Genomic DNA, 25554 nt, shown 5'->3' with positions numbered 1-25554 from the left:
GAAAGCCACCCGTGGGGTTTTCTGTTCCCGCAGAGGAACCTGTGGCCACGGTCACCCAGCCCGCAGCTCGTTTGAAGGCACCGGAGCATGGCCCCGCCGCCCGGGTGCGAGTCCCGCGGCCCGCAGGTGGTTCCGCGGGCGGGAGGGCAGCCCGGAGGGCGGGCGGGCTCCGAGCCCCGTGTCCGGTGTCGCCCCTGTCCGCGGCCCCCCATGGCGGAGCGGCTCCACCCCGGCCGTGTCAGTCACGCCGCTGTGCCGGGCGGCGGGCGCGGGCCGCGGGCGAGGAGGGGGCCGGGGCGGAGGCGGACCTGCTCACCCCGCCTCCCGCCGCCGCTCGCTGCCGGCAGGGCTGCGGGGCAGGACCCGCCGCCGAGCATCCTCCGGCCGCGGGGCCTCGCTACGCTCCCCGCCGGAGCAGGAGGCGGTGACAGGTGCCCCAGCCCGGGACCTTCCGGAGCGCCCGCCCGGCAGCGGCCCCGCAGCTCGGGCGTAGCGGATCTCTCCCTCTCCGCTCCCGTCCGTCAGTCGGGGGTCGAGGGCTGGCGGCGGCGGCGGCAGGACGCCGTCGGTCTCCTGCTTGCCCCCTCACCACCGAACCGAAGGGGACACCTAAAAGTCGCGGGAGAAGATTATGGCAATGTGAGTGAGCAGCGGAGCCGCCTGGCCGGAGCGCCCCTGTACCCCGGCGGAGCGGAGCGCGGAGCTGCGGGGCTGCCCCAGCCCGAGCGCTGTTCGCGGCGGTCTCCGAGCGGAGCGGCCTCCAGCCCTGGCCCAGGTTTGTGAGCTTTGCTGTCCGAGGGGAGGCCCCGGGGAAGGCGCGCTCCCGCTGCCGGAGCTGCGCCCGAGGCCGCGGCACAGACAGCCCATCGCGTCCCGGGCTTTCCGTCTGTCCCGTTTCGCCGGCCGATGTCCCGCCGCCCTCGGGGGCAGCGCCGGCACCTCGCCCGGCCCCGGGCAGGAGGGCAGCCCCGAGCCGAGCTCCCGTCCCGGCCCCGGGCGGGGCGGCGGGCGCTCCCCGGGCCGGCGCCCAAGGGGCGGCTGTTCTGTCAGAGCTGCGAGAGCCGGGAGCCTCCGACCGCGGCTCAGCGGGAGACCCGTCCGCATACAGGCACCCCGCGACGGCAGCGGGGGCACGCGCCGCAGGGATAAAGCCTCGGGAAGAGCGGAGGGAGAGGGTTCGCGCTGCGGATGATGGAGGGGGAGCGCGGCCGTCGGGGCTGAGCTGTCCCCGCCGCTGCATCGCCGCAGCCCCGCGCCTCGCAGCCTCTGCCAGCTGCCCTCGGCACTGCCATTTTTGCTTTTTGCGGTTTTTTTTTCACTAATAGTAAAACGTGGCGAGGCCGGACATTGCCTCTTGTAGTTACCAAACCGGGCTCTTTGGAGGGCGAGGCGTTAAACAGAGCCCCATCTGCCTTATTTCACTAATTCATGTAAGATGTGGATCACCTCCATTGTTTCTACAACGCAGAAAACACACCAATAATTAACAGGTTAATCCTAACTGAGATTATTTAAATCCAGGAATATTTTTAGGACATTGCCCTTTGGGGAAATAAAGGGAGTGTGCTAATAGTGAAAAGTATGTGTTTATATTTGGAGTAACAACAATACAGAAATTAAAGAGAATTAAGAAAGACATCAAAAGTCTCCATCCCATTTCTGTTATTAACTCCACCATCTCATGTTACTGTGCAGCATTTCTGAGCACAAGCAGTCCAAGTTTTATAATGTTCTTCCTTTTGAAGACCTGACATTTAAAATGGGTGGATTTCTGAGCCTTTCTGTTCCAACTAACCAACGTAGCTAACAGATAAAGTGCTGCACAAAGGATAATCATGCACCATTTATAATTATTGTTTGCTTAAGCAATCTCTAAGAAGGCTGAAATACTTAAACATTCACATTTCTGCTATCCCCAGCGATGTGCTACTGTTGTTCTCAGTGCATGCATGATGTCCTGGGACTAAATTATAAAGTTTTCATGTTAAACAGGTTTTTAAAAGGATGTTTGGCTTCAAAAATGTCCTATGTGATTTGAATATGCTGAAAGGAAAAAATTACTTAAACTCTTCTTCTGAAATTGAAATATTATTCTCAACTTGCAAAATAAATGGAAAGTTATGTTTTGTTACTGAATAGGGAGTGTGCTTTAAAGAATGCTTTGTTTAAAACATTTTCAGAGGCAACTTGCATTGTTTTGAATGAGCTTACTGAGTACAGAGTAGCGGCACAGGTTTGATTAGTTAAGGAAGATGTCCTTTGTGGTTGCGGTTTGGGAATACAGAGAATTCTTGAACAGTAAAGGCAATGAAGCCGCTGATAAAATCAGATCACACACTCTTTGTTACAGTATCCTAGGTCTCAACAGTCTTAATAGGAAGATTTCATTTTAAGGGCTTCTTAACTTACTGTTTCATTTCTTTGAGTTACCCACCACTTAATTTTCAATATACATATATAAATTATTCTTTTTGCCTTGATTATGTGAGAGTTTGAACGTATTTATGTACAGTTCTGTTATTTACATGAGATCTGAAGAGGCCAAATTAGTTTACAAAACAGACTGTTCATTTTTCCAATAGTCACTCTTTTTGTGTTTTTTAAACTTCTGTAAAACCAATAGCAAATCCATATCAAGGCTTTTAAAATAACACCCAAATCTTTCCAACATTGTAAGTTATGGACAAGTACACTCTGGGAAGATAACACTTTTGTAATGAATGCTCATAAACATTGACACATAAAAATAGTAGAATCTTAAGTTGGGTTTATTAAAAAAAAATCTACTTTAGTTAATTAGTTAATTATTTTCCTAAAATAATTCACTTGTTAAAAACCAGAAAAAGATAAATAGAATGGCACAGGCAGCAAGGATGATACCAGTTCTGCACCACACAGAGAAGAATACATTAAGCTTTGCACCACATGCAAGATTTTGACATTAAAGATCTACAGGAATGAAGATGACAAGTCATTCCCCCATTCTGCTCTCAGCTATCAAGGCAGCAGAAGGGTTAACTCTAGAAAAATTAATTATACACAGTCCCAGAACAATAGTGGTTGGGAGAGGGGCGAAGGGGCGAGCTGAATAGTGGTGGGAGCCTATTAGATGTGGTGAGGAAAACTCCCACTGGCTGCAGCAGGGCCACTGGCTCCCCCAGGATTTCCACAGTGCAGGGCCAGTACTCCAGGGACACCCAACGTTAACTTTAGGATGAAGCAAACGTTAAAAATGACACCAAAGATACATCCGAAAGTGATGCTCTACAAGAACATCTCTCAAACTAGTTTCTTGGAAAAGAGAACTTTTAAGAATTTAGATTGCTTACTTGCCAGATTGCTTGGAAATAAAATAAGGACATTTTTAGAAGGAATATCCAGTTTTCAGCTTTCATGAATAGGAATGTGTCTCCTTTTCAAGAAATTAAATGATCTGAAGGCAAAGCTGTTTCCACAAAAGGTAGATGCATGATACAGACGTATTTTTTTTGTCCTGGCAGTTTAGGATTTCTGTGTGTTGGATGAAATCATTAAGTATCTTACAAGATTTTACTTTAATTAATTTAATATTTTTTTCCCAACAGCTCAACATTCTCTACTTGGAGGCTCTTTCTTTTCCTTTTGACGATAAAGATGAAAAGAAAGTGGATATTGGAGGATTTTAATTTTATCTTTTTTGGTGTGCTCTGCCTCCTTTTCATAGATGGAGGTAAACTAGAACAAATAAAACGTAAGTAGACTTCAAACAAAGCTGTCACATTCACCTAAATTAGACATTTTCCTTCTATTTTCAGATGTGGTTCAGGAAAGAATGTCCTAAACCTTCTAACATTCTTCCTCCTTCTAATCCTGTGTTTAGTGGAATCAGGTCACACCCACATTTGGGGTACATTTTCCTAAAGCTGTACAGGTTATAGTGCATCGTAAAGGATATAACACATCAGTTGGAGAATCTGTTTTATTTCAAATATCCTGAGTCAAGAGTGTGCTTGATTCCATTTAGTAACCTCTGTAAACATCTGACAGATTATCTGGAATCTGTCCCATGTGTAAGACTATTGTGCTGAAGTTTTCAGCTAGTGTAAAGCTCGTCCAAGACTGTTCTCTTGTGTTGTAAAAACAACCTCATATGAACTGGATTAGGTACATCCCTTGAGAAAATTAAGAGTCTAAGCACTGTCAAAAACTTGATGAGAAGAATTGAAAAGAATACAAACAAAATAAAGGGAGCGTTTCTGCAAAGCCTGTCATCCGTGGGAGATGTTAACACATTTCAGAAATCATGGCATGGAGGAATAGCTACCCAAGTAAGTCAAGGAGTTATTGACTGCTTCAGCCTTGTTACTAGATCTCTGGAATGCTCTCCCTACCTGCACAGGCTGGGTTTTGGCCTCCTTCTTACAAAAGACATTGCTTGCCCTTGAGAAGTCATTGAAATTTTTAGCCTCAGTCTCAGCAGCTTCTGCTTCCAAGGAATTAGATGGAGAAAAAAAAAAAAGAGTGAGTTCCAGAAAGGCCCTCTGCCCCACTGATCTCACCCACAGGGAAGTGAGTGAGTGTGAAGGAACCTTGTTCAAAGAAAGAACAGTGTGAGAAATTACCAGACTCCAGTTGTCTGCTTTTTCGTATCATGTGTTTCATTTGTCATGCTTCTGTGTGAAGGGAAAGCAGATCACAGTTTCTACTAACAGTCCCTAGCTCTTGATAGCTTCTTCTAGCCCAGTAAATGTGAAGAATGTCCCTGGCTTGGATTATCACATGGAAGATGAGTATTTTGTTAAGATATCCTGAAGCATCTTCTATACTGAGGGTAATGGATGAAACTGAATTTGGATATCATTAAGATAACAGAAAGGAATTCCCACACAGAATCACATGAGAAACACCCTTTTATTGTAGAGATTGAAGGTTTCAATGTGACAGGGAGAGACACGACAACAATGTCTGACAGGTATGTGGATTTCTGCAAATCTGCAACTGCAAGATCAAAAGTGCTTAGTGAACAAAAAGATCTTAAAATATTTTGAAAGCTGATGCATCAATTATTTCAGCATCTCTCTGCAGTACAACCTGGGATTTTCCTCAGTTGCACCAATTGCTTTGGTTTTGCAATGAAAAGGTTTTGTTTCCTATAAGCCTGCCTGAGTGATCGGGCACTTTAATTTTCTTACCTAAACAGGTGAAAGGATAAAGTCACCTGTATGAAAGCCATTTTATCATCATTTCAGGAGCTGCAATTTTGGAAGAATGGGAGGCCATGTCATTTATTTTGATTTGGGAGGTTAGAAAAAACAGCATGTGAAATTAAGGGTGTTTCTGTTGTGTGATTCTCCAGGAAAAGAAAAACTAGTTTACAGAAAACTCTGCACACCTAAATTCACTTTGTAAGCATGGAATGGAAATTTTCATTCATAGCTCTTTCAATTCTTTATTGTTTTACAGATTCAGATACATACTGTGTGTTCCAAGATAAGAAGTACCATGTAGGAGAAAGATGGCATCCTTATCTAGAACCCTATGGCCTTGTTTACTGCGTTAATTGTCTTTGCTCAGAGGTAGGACTGCTGAGTTATTATCCTACAACTTCTACTTGCTTCACTGACTATAATCCTTTCCGTTGTAGCTACAATTTGACAAAGCCCAAACCTGTTTCACTCATGGGTCCTGGTCATGCTGCAGGAAATCAAGGCAGGTGATCCTAGTGAAGGGAAAATACTAACAGAGAAGGCCAATACTGGCAAATAATACTCACATAGCATAGACAAAACAGCTCCTTAACTAGCCAGAAGCTTTGTGGATGCTGGGCATTACATCTTGACAGATCAGGCCCTATTACCTAAGTATAATCCTTGCAGTTCCACCAATATGGACAATTATGCTGAACCTGAATTTGGTACTTTGATCTGTGTACAGTGCCAACATCTTCCAGTCAAAGCATCTGCTGCCCTAAAGTGCTGAAGGAACAGGCTTGGATGTAGCTGTTAGTAAAAGTCAGTCAAAGAAGAACGAGATGATGAAACATGAGAAAAGGTTATGGGGAGCAGAGAGAATTGGATAAAACATGAAAGGGCTCCCATCAGTTGATGGCTGATGCAAAAACACAGCAGTCAGAGATCCCCATAGTATGTCATATATGGCTGGGGGGAGGCACAAAAATGAGGGCAGTTTATGTCCCTTAGAGTACTTTAAAATAAACAATAAGCGATCTTAATCACTAACACATGAGACACTCCAGATGCTGAGTTCTGTCTGCTGTATTTAATGCAGAATAAAGTATTCCTGGCTATTTTCCCTCCCTGCAAGTGTAAAATATTGGGCCCCTGTGCAGCATTTGCTCTGAGGGAATCTGCTACTACAACTCAGTGCAGAGATGCACTAACAGTAGTCCCACAAGTTTGGCTGCAGAATGCAGCTGTGCGAGAAAAACCAATGTAGTAGGAAGAAAGGAAAATCTTTGTTTAGAGCAAAAAGGAGTATCCAGTCAACTTTTGTTGACGTATATGCGAAGTTGAAAACTTCCTCAGAGTCTGTGTGGATTAAAACACTCATTAAATCACTGGAAGGATGTGTCTTGGGTGGGAAAAAATTAACTGGAAGCCCTAGAGATCTGGATACAAATAATTGCTTGATGATTTTTAGGGAGCTGTTAGACAGCCTGGAGGGATGGGAAAGTGCATGGTCAGCTCCTCTAGAGAACAGCACTGCTGGGACCCAGGCACACCCACACACACCCACACATTATGAGCCTCCAAAAAAAGTCTGTTTTATTTTTTAACTTGGGCACGGAAGACAAAGTGACAGTTCAGGGCAGCAGGTTTAGTAAAGAATGAAACCGCTTATGGTAGTTCCCAGTACATGCAGCTCAGAAGTGGACTGGACTCTACTCCCTTGTCTGCTATATTTTACCTTTGGTGTACCATGAGGGTGCAAAATGTAACGTGGGATTATTTCAGCAGTGAGGATGCTGAGGGATCTCTTGGATGTGACTCTTGTTGTCTGGAAGGAAGATTCCAAATAACAACTGCAGCATCCAACCACTCATTTGAGCTTTGTCCTGGCCAAAGTCATGTCCTCAGAGCACTGACCTACAATAAAAGCTCCTGAAGCTTCATTAGTTTCATGAGGTTTCCTTCAGGAATCCCTCAATGATTTAAAATTTTAACAAAATAAAGGCATTAGACATGTCATGACATAGCACAAGCACAGACCATAAACCAAATATGACAGCATAAAAGAGAAAAGTAAAGTGTGCCACAGATAGCAAGTAAGAGAGACCTAAGTGTAAACCATGTATGATTCCCTGTCAGGTAGGCGAGGGATCTATATAGAGTCTGATGCAGCGACTGATTCCCTCACACTGCAGAGAAAAGCAAAAAAATCCCTAGAGGTCTTCATGGCCAGTGTGATCAAAATGTCTTTGCTCGCCACAAACATTGTGATCTGCATGATGTCTGCACAAAACAAGTCACATCAGCCAGGCAGCAGACAGAGATCTCTGCTCTGTCTCTAAACAGTCTGTCTGTCCATCCCCCCAGCACACACTCTTCAGATGTTTAAGAAAAAGGTGAGACAAATTAACTAAACAGAGGCCAAATTATTCAGCCTGGCATTAAAAAAGCTTTCCTGTTTTTGTGTGTATATAGTATTGTATTTTTACAAGTTATAACTTACATACTTAAACCAGAATAAAACTAAACATAATTCAGTGTTCTCGCCCTGTTCCCCCTTCGTTTTACAACCCTTCCTCCCCCCCAGTTCACAGTGGAGCCTGTTGACTGTTACTGTCAAGTAAATTTGAGCACTCACAATTTGTTAGATCATTATTTTACTCCTAAAATACAGCAGCTTTTTGCTTTTGCTTGTGTTCATAGTCATATCTGCAGGGTTAAATGACTGCTCTCCACACTCAGCACTGATAGCCCAGCTTGGGGAGAGAGATGCATCAACACTCTTTGGTACCTGATGCAAAAATGTGACTTTGGCCCTGGGTCAGAGAGACTGACCAGTGCTTGAGTCCCGCTCTGGTCAGTGGGGTTGCTCTCCCAAATATCACTGTGAATATAGGCATAAGATCAGTCTCACTAAGCACAAGATCAGTTAAAGTAGTTCTGTCCTGCTGCAGACAGTGGAGTCTGGCCAGCAGCACAGAGCAGAAAAGTTGGCCTGCAGAATTTTATCACAGCTGACCATGTACAGAAAGTAAACATTCCCCTCAGGAGATTCTGCAGGACTTAAACTGAAAAAGAGTGAGGTCATGGAACTGGACAAGTCAGCAACATAGAGCCAGGTCAGCAGGCAGTGCCAGCCTTTCTTCTACAGCAGTGTTTCACAGGCTCCCATGTCTGCTGGGCAAGGAGCTGTGCAGACCAGGGATAGTCCCTATTCCGTGAAGCTTCTGCAGTCTAAAATTTGCTCCTCTTCTACAAAATCAGTATATTTCATTTCAGTTCTCATTGGAAACAGATGGTGATGTCATTTTTAGTGTCTCTTTCCAAAGCAGATGCACAACTGTAGTTTGTGGCTAGCAATGATCTAATAGTAGGATTCCAGCCTGTGGTCTGCAGATACTTGTCAATGAATTATTTTGAAAGAGATGACTAGAAAGGCCTATATATCTGCTGTCTATGGAAGTCTGCACATCCACTGAAAACATTTCAGTGCTCCAGAAGGCATATGAAAATAAAGTGGGTTTAGTCCTGACACGACCTAAAACTACAGTCATAACTTAATGTCAGTGTTCATGCTGAAAGATCTTTCTTGCTATAAACATGAGCAACTCAGAGGTAAATTAAGAGGATGAATTATAGATGGGAAATGGGAATTTGAAATTGATGTTCTTTTCTGGTTACAGACACTGGATAATGAAAATTCCCTGTGTTTTAATTATAAATCAAACTTAGATGTGGTCAAATAGAATATTATGTTAGTGACATGAATAATGAACCTTATTCCCAAGACTTAACTCATATTTCTTAGAAAAATGGCTACTTACCAACTGGTGTTTTTTGTCTACTGGGAAAGCAATAAAATGAAAACAAAAGACTCTCCATCGTTTTCAGGAGCAATTACAGATGCTATTGTCTCTTGCGGTCTTGAACTAACCCTCAGTAGGGGATATCTCAGAGACCTACCATTTATCCATGCCTTAGTTTTGGAAATGCAATTCCTAAGCATAATCTGCTCAAAAGAAAAAGACAAATGGAAACTAAAAGAGAAATGGGGATTGTTGCCATCCATTTTTAGGCACTTCCTCTGATTTTAAGGTTTGTAAGGATTTCTGACCTCCAGCATAAATTCAAAGGCAATAGAAGTATCTGGGCTTACCTTGGTATGAGTGAAACCAGAATGTTGTAAAAAGGCATTTTTAAAAAAATATTTGGATGTAGAATAAAGAACACAGAGATTTGTAAGACAGCCCATTTCATTAAAATACTATGTACTATGTTCCACCTGCAGAATGGAAATGTTTTGTGCAGCAGAATAAGATGCCCAAGTCTACACTGTGCTTCCCCTGTGCATGTACCACAGCTGTGCTGCCCACGATGCCCAGGTAATTCCTATTAGTGACAAGTAGTCCTTTCTGAAATAGTTATTTAATATGCTGAGTAACAACAAAATTAAATATCTGTGCTGGAAAACTTCTGTGAAGTAAACATCCTCCTGTATCCCTTTAGGTCACGAGAGGCTTGTCCTACAGTAAGTTACAGTATTTCTCATGGTGTTTTCTGTTTAGGAAAGCAGAAATATAGATTTGTGAAGGGATCAGGTGAGCTGCCAAGTCCAATCCCCTACAATCCAGGCAGAAAGTAGCAGAAGTTTCATCGACTGTCCATTCCTGACTCCTTGTCTCTACATTCTATCACAATAAAACACCATCCCACAAATTTCCTAGGTTTCTGGTTTTGGTGCTTTTCATAAGAGCAGACCAAAATATATGGTTATTTGCAATGGCTCTCTGTTAACAAGCAATTCAAAATTGCTGTGGCAAGCATGAATTTGTATAGTGTCACTGTACAACCAGTCTGGTAACATTTGCCTTTTACATCTCAGGTCCAGGCATGGCTTCATAATTAGTAGAGTGTGTTGTAAATCATAGAAGCAGTGCTGTAGAAGTTTATGACTATATAAATCCAATTGGATACTGTATAGTAAATTCTCCAGACTGTACATTTATTATATGCTCATTATTAAGAGCCACTGTATGAAAGAGACTAAGCAAGATCTTTCACGAGCCTGTTCCAGCATTCCCGACATGGCCTAATGGCTGGTAGATTTGACTGGAGCTTTTCCCTAAATGTCTGTCTTAGTGGCACCCCACATTTCCACTTATAAAAGAGTATTCATGCAGCATCATAGAAAGGGGTTTTATTTGACTTTCTCCAGAGAGTTTAATTGTCTGAGGAAAACAGCTGTTCCCTGACCAAAGCCTGTGAGCAGGAGGCAGTAAGTGCACAATGGCAGAGGAACATGAGTGCACAAAAGGTTGCTGTTCAGCTGGGATGGATGTGTTTACTGCACTTACTGGATAATAAATGGCATCCACACATCAATTTTGGGTAGGATTCATCTTCCCCGACAATTATATGCACTCTCTATCAGATTTGAGTATCAATATCTGATCTATGTATCTAGAAGCCTTTTTTAACCAGTGACAAGGAAGAACCATTTCGAGCATATAACTCATCTGATGCTGTGATGCTGCTTTGGTGTCCTAGGATGAGATTGAGCCCATCCAACTTTAAATCCAACTCTTTGGCATCCAGCTGATGACTGGAGTTTTATCTATGATGGTCTAATACTTAGGAAAGAAAATTTGTAAGGCAGAATGCTTTCTTTGGCCAACTATAACTTAGTAAAATGGTAAGGTGCTGGTTCTTTTGTTTCCAGATCAAAAGAAGGACTGGTGTACTGGTGTGCCCAAAATCTGGTCTGTTTTTTCAGCTAATCTAAACTTCAGTTGGCAAGACAATCATCCAGATGCCCTTTACAGCTGTTGGAAACATGAGGGTGATTCATCCTGTTACCCAGAATGAGAAGACTTTTTCCCTGGAGATGCCTGTCACTCTCCACTGATTATTGAGGGAGCACAGGAAAACAGCTTACACTGGATGCTTACTTTTTGACAGTTTAAATTAAATCGCAGAAGTCCTACTCAATAATTGGCATCTTCAGTCAGGAATGTTTTCTATTCTTTTTTTAGTATCTCTGTACAGTATCTACTATAGAATCATAAACGCTTCTAGATTGATTGGTTTTGCTTCAAGTGCTCCTTGGCAAAGAACTGTTTTGGCTTTTTTCTGTTCACGAGTTGCAAATTTCATGATATCTATGAAGATTTCAAAACATTCTACAGTGGTCTAGTAAGGAAGAGTAAGGCCCCCTGTAAACTCTCAAATCCTTCTTATCAAATTAAGTTCTTCCTATTCATAGATTTCAGCTGGAATTTTGTACTCTGTGTTTAAACTGATAAATATGGAAAATTATCAGAATGAGCCTTTCCTGAATTGTGATATATTATCTTCTCTTAGCTGCTCCTAAAGTCTATTTGTAATCAATCTGCTACAAATGACAGGCCATTACATTGCTAGCTGTGCACTATCTCATTAAAAATGAGAGTCCCACTAAGGTCTGTTTTTCCCCTAATTGAATCTGTAACAATATTAGGCAAAAGAGAATGCGTAGCCTCTTGTGATTTCAGGGCTTATTTGCATTCTGCTTTCTGCAGTGATTATGTATATCATATTTGGTGCTCTATCTTCAGTGGCAAATGTTCATGCTCGATCTGAATAGGATCTCAAGCATTCTTGGAGATCTTAGGCCAGCTTTCCATTTCTATGTGTCTGGCATACAATGTCTTTTGTGCAACATGCCATGATATGCAGGAAATTCACTTCTCTAGTTTTCCTGGTTATTTTTTAATGGAATGTGTGAGAGCTTTGGCCATTGGCCATCCATGTGAATTATTCTCATAAATGCTCATTATATTCTGTTACATATGTTTCCCCTCCATTTCTCAAGCTGCATTATAGAAATGAGTAGTGCTAGTCAGAGTGACCTGAGGCTCTTCTCTTGCATCTCTACAGGCCTTGTAGGGTGTAACTGCCCAAATCACTGCCTTGTTATTTAATGAAGTAGAGGTAATGCCAGGAGGCAGCAACTTTCATTGGATGCTGAACTTCTTAGCTACCTAAGTGGAGGAGCTGTTGAAGGGATTCCTTTGAGAAAAGTTGGCACTGCTCTCCCCCTGGAATTAATGTCTCCTACATCCATAGCGACACTGGACTTGCTGACACAAAGAGATGCAGTGTTTGTATCCTGTCTCCCTGGAACCAGATACCATGAATCTTAAGTAGTTTTTAGACATATGTTATGAAGCATCTTCTACTTTCATCAGTGGTTCACCAGCTTCTACCATAGATTCACTGTTAACTTTTCTTTTTTTTTTAAACCTATTCTTTCTAGCATTGGCAAATTCCAGACCTTGTGTCTTATAAAGATCTAGATATTCCTTCCTTTTGAACCTCTGAAAAGTAGTTTACCATCTGAATTGTATTCTTATCACCACACATACATAAGCAAAAATACTAGGGTCACATGAATTGGGACTCTTTTTGCACATCAGTGAGACCCAAAGGACATCACATGCTTCTGAGCTTGGTCTCCCTCCTTCCACCTCAGCATGCTCCGGGCATCATCAGAGGGGAGGTGATTTGTAGTCAGGGAGAGAATTCACTGTCATTTTTAGATCTGGATCAGCTCTTTACCTAGAGTGGACCTCAGAGCTTCTGACTCCTGTCATGAAAATAAACTTCATGTACAAGTTCTTTGAGCATTTAGCTGTCATTTATGGCACTTCTATGGACAGTGCCTTTAAAGCTGGAACATCTATTGTAAATTGTATCATTTCTACATTCAACAATTATGAATCAAAGCATTTAGAGTCTAGTTGAAGATCAAACGTGTAAACCTAAGAAAAGCTTACATCAGAAGCAAAGATTGACAATTGCAGGATTTAGAACAGTTTTCCACATTCCACTTGCTGGTTTGATTTCTCAGCAGATAAGGCTGCACGCTGATGTATGAATCAGCCCATCTGGCTCCAGTGTTTTTTAAGCTTGCTGCCCCGACTAAACACACTGCCTTCCAAGAACATTCATTATTAGTAACATGTTTAAATTTAAGCTCCTTTGGTACTATGGTTTTTCTTTATCAAATTCAAACCACTTTTCTGATGTACTTTTGTTCTTCTTTAGATACAGAAATGCCAGGTGGTACCTATATACATAGCTGGTCTAAAGATGGACCAGATGAGGCGTCTCACAACAGTGGTCTGAGAACATCACCTAAAAATAAGTGAGGCTCTGTCTGCAGGGTAGACTGCAGCATGAGTCAGTAATACCTGAATCTTTGAACTAGCTATTTTAGATCCTGGGACAGCATGCAACTCACTGCACTGCAAAACTTGCTGAAGAAGCAGGAAAAATGTGCCTGCCATGAGCTCAGTGCTACCTTCACTCAGTAACTGAGCTAGTCCAGGTGACACCCTGCACTCTGCAGTGTAGATAAAGATTCAGCCTTACAAGGTGCAGGGCACGTACAGCACCTGTTGACCTGACAGACATTTTATAAGTAAATACAGAACGTGTGTGTAGTGCAGCGCATCTCGCACTGAATTACAACCAAAATCTTCAACCCTGACTGTTGGAATGCTCTGGTGATTTTTCCATTGCAGAATGTACATAAAACCATTTGGTGAAGAGGCTTTGGGTCCTACCCAGCTCACACACCAGAGCTCCCAGGCTCTCAGTTCTAGTCTTCTTACCCTTCCATTCACAAACATTTTTGGGATGGAGGAAGGCATACTGTGCCCAGCTCTTCCATTCTCTATGCAACTCTTCTTGCTACCATCTATCCTTCTCACATCAGCAAGTGAGAGTCCTAACAACGGGTAGTTGTCAGATAGTTCAAATTAAGTATTTATTTGGAAGTAAATTTGGTTTAGAAATATAATGGCATAGGCATTCCAAGGAGATGTCTAATTCTTTCCTATTGATGTGTTCTTAGATAATTTGTATTGGTTTGTGATTTGCCTTTGTCACTACCTTCACAAGGAATGTTTGCTATCACAACCAGATTGAGGTTATCACTTGTTTCCATTCTGCTTTTTTGACCATAAAAATTCAAAAAAAGTCTATCTGTATATCGGCATCCAAAATGCATTGAAAGAATACATATCTTCCCACATGGGTGACAGAACTTCCATTCTTTGGACTGACATGATAGGATAGGATAAGCTGCTCAGAATTTTTCCAAGATAACTTCCAAGACCTTCAAAGAGGCTTCAGAGAGGACTCAGAATACACCAAAGCTTCATTTAATTTGTTTCCTTGGCAGGGGAGTGATTGGCGGATTCATATAATCGTTTAACTTGAGAGCAGGAATTAAAGTAGAGCAACCTAGAAAGTGTTTTATGAGTCCTTCAGAGTTGCTGGGCAATTGATGGGCAATTTTTTATGCAACTATAAAAGAAAACACAGGAAATTAAGCTGCAGAAAATATATTAAAATAATGTGAAGAGCTTGACTTAGCCCTAGAAAGCTAAAACACAACCAACAGCCTTTTGAATGTTTAAACTGAAACTACATCTTTGCCTTGAATCTGTATGGAAGTTCAGAGTGTCTAGATAAGGTGCTAGTAGTTCCTTCAAGCAATGAATTTCATACACTTTCTGCCATCTGACCATATTAAAGACTAGCTGTGGTGATTAACTCTGAATTACCCTGGAGTTTTTAGAGCTTAACCTGGTCCTTGAAGTTATTTTGATGTAAAGCATTTTGTGACTTAATATCGTTGACACCTGCACCTCCAAGAGGCACATACGGATTTTGTTTAGAGCTTGTGTTTGCAGTTTTTGGATAGTGCACAACTTTTCCATCCACATTTATTGTCAGCCTCCACCACTACTCTAAAGACGACTTCATTGCACAGCTTTGGTTGTTTTTTAAAGGAACCTTCACACATCATCTATGTTTCTTTAAATCACAGATTTGTAATAATTTGGATTGTGATGCATGACTGAGGGAAAAGGCTAAATGCACACGGACTGAAGCTTGATCCACATTCTACTGTAGTCAATCAACAGATTTCTATTAACTTTGATAGTTTTTGGACTCAGTCTTCTATGAGAACAGATGCAGTTACTGACTATGACTGACTACTGACTTTCTCTCTCTAGAAATACTAAGGAATATGGTAGAAATACGAGACAGAAGATGAAAGGGGAAACTGCCTCTTTGCTGTGCCACACAGAGTAGGTGTTTGGGCCAGGTTCCAAATCTATTCAGTTCAATGGACTTCAGATCAGACCTTGAGGTGACACATTTGTGTAGAGTGGAAACAAAATTAGAGGGAAGAAATTTAAAAAAAGAATTTTTAATAGGAAAGAAATCCATTTGGTCTCTTATGCTGTGCTACAAATCCCCAAGGACCTCCGGCCACAAAAGTTGTTTAAAATAGTCCTAGTTGACCCCTAGAAGATAACCCTGCACTGAAACAGTGTAAGAGGTTTTCTTATCTGAGGTTCCTATATTTTTATGAGATGATGAATCAAGACCTAGTCCTGGTGATGAAGTAGCTCTAGAATATTTGCGTTTTACCCTACCTGATGTGACAGTAGTAAAAACTTTTTTACCACTGTAAAAAAATGTCTCCTTTCAGCAGCTGGTGGTTTTGACCTTGAAACAGCCAGTTTGCAATAGCAGTTTGTTCCCCATGTGCTGCTGGCTCTCTGGGCTCAGTTTAGATATCCAGCCCTGAAGCTGCACTAGGAGCAAGTCCAGAATACATAGAACTGAGTTGATGGTGCTGACAGGTTTCCTGCCTTTTTGAGGCAAAGGTAAGCAAGAGGCTTTTACAGATACTGAGGAAAGTTTGGTAGATGGGAAAATTTCTGGAAAAAACAGAGCATATTTTATTCCAGGTCACCATGAAACTTGTGCTCCACAATGTCCCTCACTGTCTGTAAGACAGAGATTCCCTGTCTACTCTCTTTTCTTTAGCACCTCTGCATTTGGCCCCTCTCACCAAGTAACCCCAGCATAGCACCTCATACCCAAGTGGCCAAAATATGGTCACAGAACGTTTCCTGCACTGAAAGTCTTTTTGGGGATGTGAACCACAGCAGCAGAATGAGCCAGCTATCTGCTTCTTTGCACTGGCCTTTCTGGTACAAATGGGTCAGCAGACAAACATTAATTGGATCTCTGAGTACAAAGCAAAACAACTGCTGTTACTGTATCTTAGTTTCACTGGAACTGCAGGAAAATAGGCAAGTGCTCTGTGTTATATAAAGTACTACTATTTCTGCATGAAATGCACTGCATAAACACAGAAGAGTATAATTTATGTGATCTTTTTTCCATATAAACATGAAGATCTTTTTTTAAGGAATATTTTAAAAATATGGTTTGGTTTGTACACATAGCACCAGGGTTAGTTCAATCAACAGAGTTTTTCCAGATTTATTCAACATAACTATGATCAAAATCTCACTGTCACTCTCCTAGAAAGATGTATAATCTCTGCAGGATGCTTCCCTCACCTCTTTTAAGTCTTAGACCACTCTGTTTTGAATTTTTAAGGATCAGATTATCAACACATATTTATTCCTCCTTTCCAAATATGTCTCATACTGAATAGCTGTTCCTTATATACAACAGCCATATTCTATTGTCTTGCATGTAGGAGAGGGAAGAGCCTAACATAGAGGATTTTTGCCTGGAGGCAGGCTTCTTTATCTTTTACTTGGAATCTTTTACTAGCACTTAGATTTCTCCAGGGCTGGGGAGAGCTTTGGCTGAACCCTTTGGAACACATCACCAAGGCTGGAGAAGTCAAAGGACTCATTACCACTTTTTCAGAGCTCTGTTTCCATAGGTGAAAGAAGGCTAGTTCAGACATTGTTACTCAGAGCAGCTCAACAACTGTTAACATCTTTACATGCTTATCTAGCTGTCAAAGTGGCTGTTCCAGCAACCAGAAGAGGCATACAGCATTTTAAAAGATGGAGAGAGGAGTTCAGCCCTGGTCCCCTCACAAAGTGAATTTTGAAGTACTTAGACTTACTCTGTGTTTTCCTCTTGACCTTCAGGCTGACAGAGGATCCAAACATGTTTCAACTGTCTGTGCAATCAAAAGTAACTAGAAAAGTAAATTCATACAATCATAGAATGGTTTGGGCTAGAAGGAAGCTTAAAGGTCTTCCAGTTCCAATCCCTTCCACTAGACCAGGTTGCACAAAGATCTGTCCAGCCTGGCCTTGAACAGTCACAGGGATAGGGCAGCCACAGCTTCTCTGGGCAAGCAGTGCCAGGGTTTTACCACCCTCACAGTAATTAATTTCTTCCTAATATCTAATCTAAACCTACTCTCTTTCAGTTTGAATCCATTTCCCATTCAGAATCTGCACATGAATAACTTATCTCATTACTGTTATTCCAGACTACTTCAGGTAGTAGTATTTTGGGGCCTCCTGGAATGAAGCTTTTGCAGTGGAGCATGGAGCCTATTTTGTAGCCTTTAACATTGCTATGAAAACCACTTGGTATGCAAAAATCATCCCTATATTTTCTACATGTACATTACCCTACGGAATAGTCTGTTTCTAGGAAAAGACCTGGACTCCATGAAAGAGGAGAATTAACTATATTTTTTTAACACAGAGACCTAGGGGTATGTGCAAGTTCTACCTCAGCAAAGAGTTTTGCAAAAGCAGATGTCAGGTCATCAAAGTATTGCCCACTTTTGTTGGGCCATGTGTGTGCCTAAGTTGATTCAGGTTTCATGGAATTTTCGATAAGCAAAGAAGGAAGAAGTACTTTGATACTCTAGTCCTGTTCCCCTCTGGCATTAGAAATGCTTGTGGTCTGCACATTTCCAAGAATTGTGCTTTATTTCATAATGGCTCTTTATGTGTGCCTTCTGAATAGGTAACTCATAATTCTTAGGCAAGTTTTAAGTTACAAGGAAAGTAATGCAGCCTTGCATTATGCTGTTACAACTTGAGATGTACAGAAAGCAGCATGTGACATCACCAGTCAGCTGGTGTCCAAAGACAGTTTCCTGCACCAGGATACAGCCTAGAGAGCTTAGAGTCTGCACTGCAACTAAACTGACACTTCCAATTGTGTACATTCAGTAGCAAAACTCACTGAGAATACAAAGAAATGTGCAGAAGAGATGTCAGTGCAAGCAGTTGTCCTGGAGTTAGAGCAGAATCCAATTGCTTCTCTAGTGAATACAGTTCCAAAACAATCCTCAGTCTCTTGGTCTGTACATGCTTATGCTCTGTGTTGATTCAGAAAACATGTTTAATAAAAATCCTCTCTGGATTCAAATTCATAATCTATCATCTGTCTGCTTTAAAAAAAACCAGACTATCTGCAAAACAGTTCCCAGTATGGTAAGTTTCTTAAGGCATTAGACCATCTGATTAATTTCATACTGTTTAGCACTTGATTGTTTTTATAAGGGTGGTTAATAAAATAGACAAACTGTAAAACCCAAGCCAGGCTGGGCACCCAGCCTTTCTGCTGGACACTAAAAGCCTATCTTTTTCAGTAAATGACACTAGGTGATTCTGAATGTTGCAGTTCAAAAATAGTTTCTAAGTCAGCAAGCCAAGAGTCTGTAGAATTTTTAAAAAATGTTCTTTGCCAGATGTTCTGATACTAAAATAAGCAATAGTGAGAGTGTTAAGTACGAACACAAATGGACAGAATATTGTACGAGAAAGCGCCTCATAGAGATGCAATAAAACCCCACAGACCCTTCCTGAGGGGCTGTACAGGGTCCCAGCAGATCCTGCTGAGGGTTATGACTAGCATGAGCTTTGCCTGCACCTTTCTTGGCCAACGTGTGCAGTCTCCATTTCAGGAGTACACTCACTTCAACCTGCTACTGACTGCAGGTCAATACAACTCAGCACAATGGCTGTCAGAAAGCCAAGAGGTCTCGCTGTCCCCACTGGCAAGGACTGCCCATAAGCAGCTGATTTTCTTGTCTTTCAGATGTCACATCATAAATGCTTCACTGATTATCATGGCATGACTGTACTGATTCTGACGTGGTTTTAGCAGTATGTTAGGTAGCGTCCTAAATTGTCTGTTAGTAATTATACCTACACCTCTTGTCTTTATCCAGAAGGATCCAAGTTCAATGCTTAATTGATTGTAGTTAAGACTGGATCCTAAAGCCATTTCTCAAATAAATCAGCTCCCATTTCCCAAAAGGCTAGATTGCTCATAGCTGGTTACTGCTTTTCACTCTCTGCACATAAATACTTTTGCAGAAGTTACCACTGTTTCAAACACCGAGAACTGCCCATGGAATTTGCCTAAGCTATTCAAGGGATTAGTTGCAAATAACTGATGCTCTTCTACTTCATATCCAAGTAAGGGTAAAACATCTCAGGACCAAGTTTTTATAACAATCCAGGAAGGAATAGAATTGTAAACATAAAAAGCTGAAAGATGATGTTTCCAAAACTGTCATCCATGTGACACAGCATCTGTTTCTCCCAGAAGGCTGGAAAGCTCCAGAAGCCAGGAAGGCCGGGTATATGTACATTTTTGACTCTTCCTCAAACCTTGGCCCTTGGACACCTCAAGTCATGGGCAGACCATCAGGAACCCAGACAGGCTTCCATGAAAAAATATGTAATTGGAGCAGATTCCACTGAACCAGAAAATTTCCATATAATGTCTGTGGTTTATGAAATTCATATCTAACACTTTTTTGTCAGACTATCAGGAAAACATTGGCGCTGCAGTTCACACTGAGGTAGCATCCCTTCATGGCAAAATTTTTGCCATATTGTTTCTTCACATGCTCTGTCAAATGAACCACAATTAATGGAATCTGTGAACTATACCTGTATGCACTTCTAGTTCATAGTGAACTTTCACATTGAGGTGTACTACAGTTCTCAGTTGATACAAAGCCTGTTTTTATAGATCAGCAGTTCCTCACAGTACAAGCATCAATTTCTAAAAAGCATTCAAGCACATACATTGGCTGAATCCTTGGCTGGAATTGGCTTCATCGAGGCTGGAACTTACCTTGCGTGTATGAGACATCAGTGAAAAACAGCCCAGGCAAACAAAAGAAGCTGGACAGAATCCCGTGTTTGGAAAAGAGAAATATTTGGATATAAGGATTCAGGTATAGCCATCATAGTCTCCAGTTCCTTTTTATAAAATAATTCTTTTGAAGCTAATGAATTTTTGATACAGTTGTATTCTGTGGTATGTTTTTAAAATCTGAAGGATATTTTCAGCCAGGTTTAACCTCTGAAGTTACTTACAGGATAAATTCAAATCGATATCAGGTCATGTGAAGCCCAGGTTGTACATCTTGGCCCCTGCCATTACCTCATGCTAATGTTGGTGATAAATCACTGCTATCCATATTGCAGACTCATGGTCTTATCTTGACCACGCTAAAATTGTAGGCAAATGTAAGCATGGCCTCTCAACTTCTATATGGAAGTCTGAGTCCTTAGAGAATAAATGCCAACCACAGAAACAGAGATAATTCCTTTTCAATTGATGCTATAATGTCTTTACGTTGTATGTTGCTTCCACTGACATGCTAAGAATGCCAGAAACAAAAAGCTCAGATTGAACCCAGTTAATTAAAAGGATTCACACAGATGGTTTGCCTGGTACTTTACAGAGGCAGCTAATTAAAGCGATGTTAGTCAGCACCATTAAAATGCCAGATAAAGCTTAGAGAACAATCCTGATTAGGAAGCAAGGTTTACAAATAGAGCTTTGAGCAATGCAGTACATTTGCAGTTAATTAATCTGATTCTAACAAGTCTTCACTGAGGCACAGAATAATGTATGCTGATATCAATATTAATGACAAGATTTTTCAAAGCTCAAACGTGGCACTTATTAAAACAAACCACAATGACTCTGATTTCACATTCTACAGGAGAATATGATATCATGGGGGAGTCTGAACTCATCTAATTAGCCATAATTTAAAAAGCATTAGAAAGAAACCAAGTCCGAGTTGAAGAAAGTCAGTCACACACCAGCAAAGTTAGAGAGAGAGAAACTGCACCAGACAAATTATATTTGGACACAGAATATAAACAAATCTTCCTTGCAGCTCCAGGCAAATACTGTGTTTGGAGAGGATCAGTTGTGCTCTCCAATATGCCATCTCCAATATATGACTATATATTTTTTTGCAATAACAAGTAATGTGGTCTTGATCTGAAAACCTCTTCTAGACCTAACTGTGCAATAATGAAATATGTCCAGTCACTTAATGTGCTAACAGATGATCATATGGACAGGTTTGTGCAGCATAGGACTTAAACCACAGTCTTAGGTTCTGTAATTGAAACTGACTTTTCTTAAAATTATTTCATCAAATAAGACTTCAAGTCCCTGGAAGCAGGTTGTAGTGAGGTGGGTGTCAGTCTCATCTCCCAGGTAACAAGTGGCAGGATGCGCAGAAATGGCCTCAAGTTGCACCAGGGCAGGTTTACGTTAGATGTGTTTAAAATGTTTCAACAGACAGAGTTGTGAAGCATTGGAGCAGACAGCCCAGGGAAGTGGTGGCATCCTGATCCCTGGAAGTGTTCAAAAAATGTGCGGCTATGGCACTTGAGGACATGGTTTAGTGGTGAACATGGTGGCGGTACTAGGTTGACAGTTGGACTTGATGATCTTAAAGGTCCTTTCCAACCTTAATGATCCTGTGATTCTCTGGTTTAAAACAGCCATAGAATTTCATCCCATATTCCAGACAGGCAGATGTACATGTTTTTGGGCTGCATGTTATGATTTAGCTGTTACAGGCCCAACTCTGTGATCAATTAAAAGAAACAGATGAAAACAACTACATAGTGCAACTCTCTGCCATCATTTTCCAAGCAATAAAAGTTTCACCATCCTCCTTCCTGATTTAGAAGCCACAGTTTAAGGGCATCTGGTAATTTCCTACAGATCTGAGTATTGTGGCATATACCAAGGTAAATCTGCAGTAAAATTTACTCTCTTCATCCAACACTCTGAAGAGTCATGGTGAGTCATTCAGGTATTGGTCTTTGCAAATGTCAGACCACAAGCCACACACTACTTTTGGACAGGCATCCCACATGGGCACAGCAATGTCCTGCAGAGGCTGTGTGAACAGGGCCTTGTATCCGGTCAAGCACCATCTATGTTATCCTTTCACTTCTCCTTCCATTTTCATTTCTTTCCAGTTCTTCTGCTCTTCCAGTTGCCCAAGGGGCAAGGACATTACGAAAGGTTTGTCGGTCTTTCCTCCTGCTTTCCATGAGATGTCTCTCAGAAAGCCCAAGAAGGAGATTTAAGTTTTGGGAGGCAGCACAGTCCTAAGAAGTCTCTTCATCCATGTTTTCCAATATTTGTGCCTAAATAGTAGCTGAATTTGTCAATTGAATCTTTTGCTGATGACTTTCAAAGGATGTCTTAATTAGAGCATACATCTTTCCATTTCAGACTGTGCATTACTAGCAAGCCATATAGAAAGTGCTGAAAGCAATGCACTTCTATGCCAAACACAGGTGTTGTCAGGGCTCTGTACTCTTTATAAGATTTTGGAAAGGCATCATTAGACTCTCTTGATTGCACTGAACTAGTGATGTATCCAGTGCTTCAAAGGTGGAAGTGTGAACACCAAGTGTGTCAGGCAATGAAATGTCAGGCAAGGAACCCTAGCTAGCTGACTTCTGCCAGTCTCCTACAGAATGGACTTTGCTGAGCCCATACACTTTTAAATACTGTAGTACATGTATACAGACAGATTTGACATTTACCATTTAAAATATTAATATTTGATGGACCAATGTAATTAATGTATGCTTTTATGGAAAACTAAATGACAGTGTTTCATGCCAGTGCATGCCAGCAGAAAACTGCTCTTTCATTTGAGCTCACAGCTGAAAAATGTACATTCTGTGGTGTCATGATTTCACAAAAAAATATCTCTGGTTTTATCTGATAGGTAATGAAAGGGAGTGTAGCAAAACCTGAATTTTCAGGTCAGGTTTCTTTTACATGAAAGCCCAAACCCACTGATTGAAATTTCAGCTGCATTCCTAGAAATTTGCAGTGATTTGGGTTCCAGAGAACAAACACTCCACTGTTACTTCCACAGAGCCCTTGTTTGAAATGCCTTTTCCCATGCTGAGATGCTAAAGTCATGTGAATGTAAGTATGCAGTGCCAGGTTCACTGCCCAAGCAATATCAGGTAACTTGCATTTCATGGGTAAAGTGTAATCCCTTTGCAGAGTTTATCAACTGCTAACAGCTAAATAATCTAGAGGATATTTTAGCATAAGGTATGGATAGCTTTATGTCTCAGAAAAACATTTAACCCCTGTGGTGCAGAACTCGATATGATACTGAGTTGAAGCAGGAGGTTTCAGAGTTGAATTGACACTGCCATCACATGCACTTTGTCATATGCACCAAGTTCTGCAAACAAAGTTCACTCAGTTGCACCTCTGACATTAAAATGCATGTCAGAGAAAAATCAACTTTTGGCTAGCTTTTGGCATCTGCGTTTGACGAGTTTTGCCCATTTTGCAAACAACAGCAGCAATGAATTGTGAAGGCCACTAGGAACAAACACTTGCTTAGTACATAGCTTTAGTCTGGCGGTCCCATCATCAGTATTGCTGCTCCTCTACCAGAGGGTTTGTGCCTGTGCATGGCATGGAATCATGCATGCCCTGTGGCACAACTTGCTAACCTGCAATTAAGTCTTCTCTGGGCTGCAATACTAGAAATCATTAAAAAAAAAAAAAAAAAATCAGTACCCAGTACTAAGAAGGGGGAAACCCTGCTAGAACAGAGCTATTGATAGTGGGATTCTGTGTGTATGCACAGAATGCCTTTTACATTACAGCATGAAAGAGCCACGTACATGTAACAAGTAGGCGCATAACTACACCCCTCTGTCCTAACACCAAATGCTACAGAACAAGGGAAAATACTGCAGCATGAGACAGGGCCATTAGTGCTGGCATTGCTGTTGATCATCAGCATCTTAGGATTAACTGGAACAGTCATCTCAAAGTGTGAATTACCAAAGTTCAGCAAGGTAGCAGTATATCACTCGTACTTTGCAGCATGACAAAACTTGTCATTACATAATACAGAGAAATGAGGGAGAAGGGGAGATTTTCTTCCCCTTTATTTATGACATTGTGAATTATCAAGAATATTTGCATGAAGTGTTCCTTTCCCATTGTTTCCAGAAGACTCCCTTTTCTCAGTAAGCAGCAAAATCACCGGGAAATCCTGTGAATACAATGGCACCACCTACCACCATGGCGAAATGTTTGTGGCTGAGGGCCTTTTCCAAAACAGGCAAGCAAACCAGTGTGCCCAGTGCAGCTGCTCAGTAAGTAACATGATTTGACAGAACCCTGCTCGGTCTATGCTCCAGTTCTTCTTTCTAGAAGATGTGACACTGAAATATAAGCAATACATAGCAAAGGCTGGGAACTGAGAATTAATGCTGAAACTCATGAGAGTGCTCAGAGCCAGCGTGCAGCACCTGGTAAACAAATGCCAGATGACCTCCTAAACACAGTGCACAAAGCATACTCTGCATCTGCTGTAAGTGAGCTTACAATGCAGAGGCAGCAGGTAAAATGTTGCTGCTTGGCATATATAGAATATTTCCCTTCAACCTAACTGGAAAACATAGCACTAAGCCAATGACTGATTTCATTTAGACTGAGCTGATAAGTAAAGAGCCCCAAGGCCGGGAGTGGACAGCTCTGAACTGGCATTGGGCCACAGAGCCATTCCTGAGATGTCACGATTCAAATCCTGTATATTTGAGCGGTCACGCAGTGACTCTTCAGAGACAGTGTCTGAACCAGAACATCCCTCTCAATCCCACCAGCTCTTCAGTATCAACTATTGGCACCTCTGTACTTCCTCTCATAAAATCATCATCATCATATTCTTCATGAACTAAGAATTTAATACAAGTACTGAACAGACTGTTCTAATCTAATATTCTGCTTTTGCATTGAGTGGCATTTATGTAAACACAGATTTAAGCATCTCCATAAAAAATGAATATACAGTACCAGACAGTCGACAACTCCTTCTAAATTCCCCTTTGTGTTTTACTGGCAGGAAGGAAATGTGTACTGTGGATTGAAGACCTGTCCCAAATTAACTTGCTCTTTCCCAGTTTCTGTTCCGGAGTCCTGCTGTCCAGTTTGCAGAGGTAAGTTCAAGCACAGCCACAGGAGGACAGGCTTACTCCTTCCCCTTTCAGAGCCTTGTCTGTGCACCAGCACTGTCACTCAGGACACTGTCTGCAAGTTTTCCATGTAATTACAATCCAATGCACATCGGGAAATTACCCTGTGAGTGCCAGCAAGGTAACATTGTTACCTTTGTTTTCCGAAATTGAAATAAGGCGAGAATGCACTGATGATGAAGTTGCATCCCCCTAATGAGGTAAATTGAGGCTTCAAATGATGC

The 25554-nt window shown here is 41.6% G+C and overlaps 1 protein-coding gene across 3 annotated transcripts in view; it reads left to right on the top strand.

Annotated features, from left to right (window-relative positions):
• The first annotated feature begins 373 nt into the window (after positions 1 to 373).
• Positions 374 to 25554, top strand: part of CHRDL1 (chordin like 1) — a 38317-nt gene continuing 13136 nt past the window's right edge. For 2 of the 3 annotated variants that reach the window (XM_032124061.1, XM_032124060.1), the window contains exons 1-6: positions 374 to 775; positions 3585 to 3730; positions 5443 to 5555; positions 9457 to 9550; positions 24306 to 24451; positions 25201 to 25294. In XM_032124061.1, the coding sequence (XP_031979952.1) occupies positions 3634 to 3730; positions 5443 to 5555; positions 9457 to 9550; positions 24306 to 24451; positions 25201 to 25294 (544 nt within the window). In that variant the 5' untranslated portion in view covers positions 374 to 775; positions 3585 to 3633. The remainder of the gene's footprint in view (positions 776 to 3584; positions 3731 to 5442; positions 5556 to 9456; positions 9551 to 24305; positions 24452 to 25200; positions 25295 to 25554) is intronic. The other variant, XM_032124062.1, reaches the window with a different exon arrangement.

This window comes from Corvus moneduloides, chromosome 14 (assembly GCF_009650955.1).
Source record: "Corvus moneduloides isolate bCorMon1 chromosome 14, bCorMon1.pri, whole genome shotgun sequence".
Lineage (NCBI taxonomy): Eukaryota > Metazoa > Chordata > Aves > Passeriformes > Corvidae > Corvus > Corvus moneduloides.
Note: the sequence above shows the minus strand (reverse complement) of the source record. Positions and strands in the feature narration are given on the sequence as shown.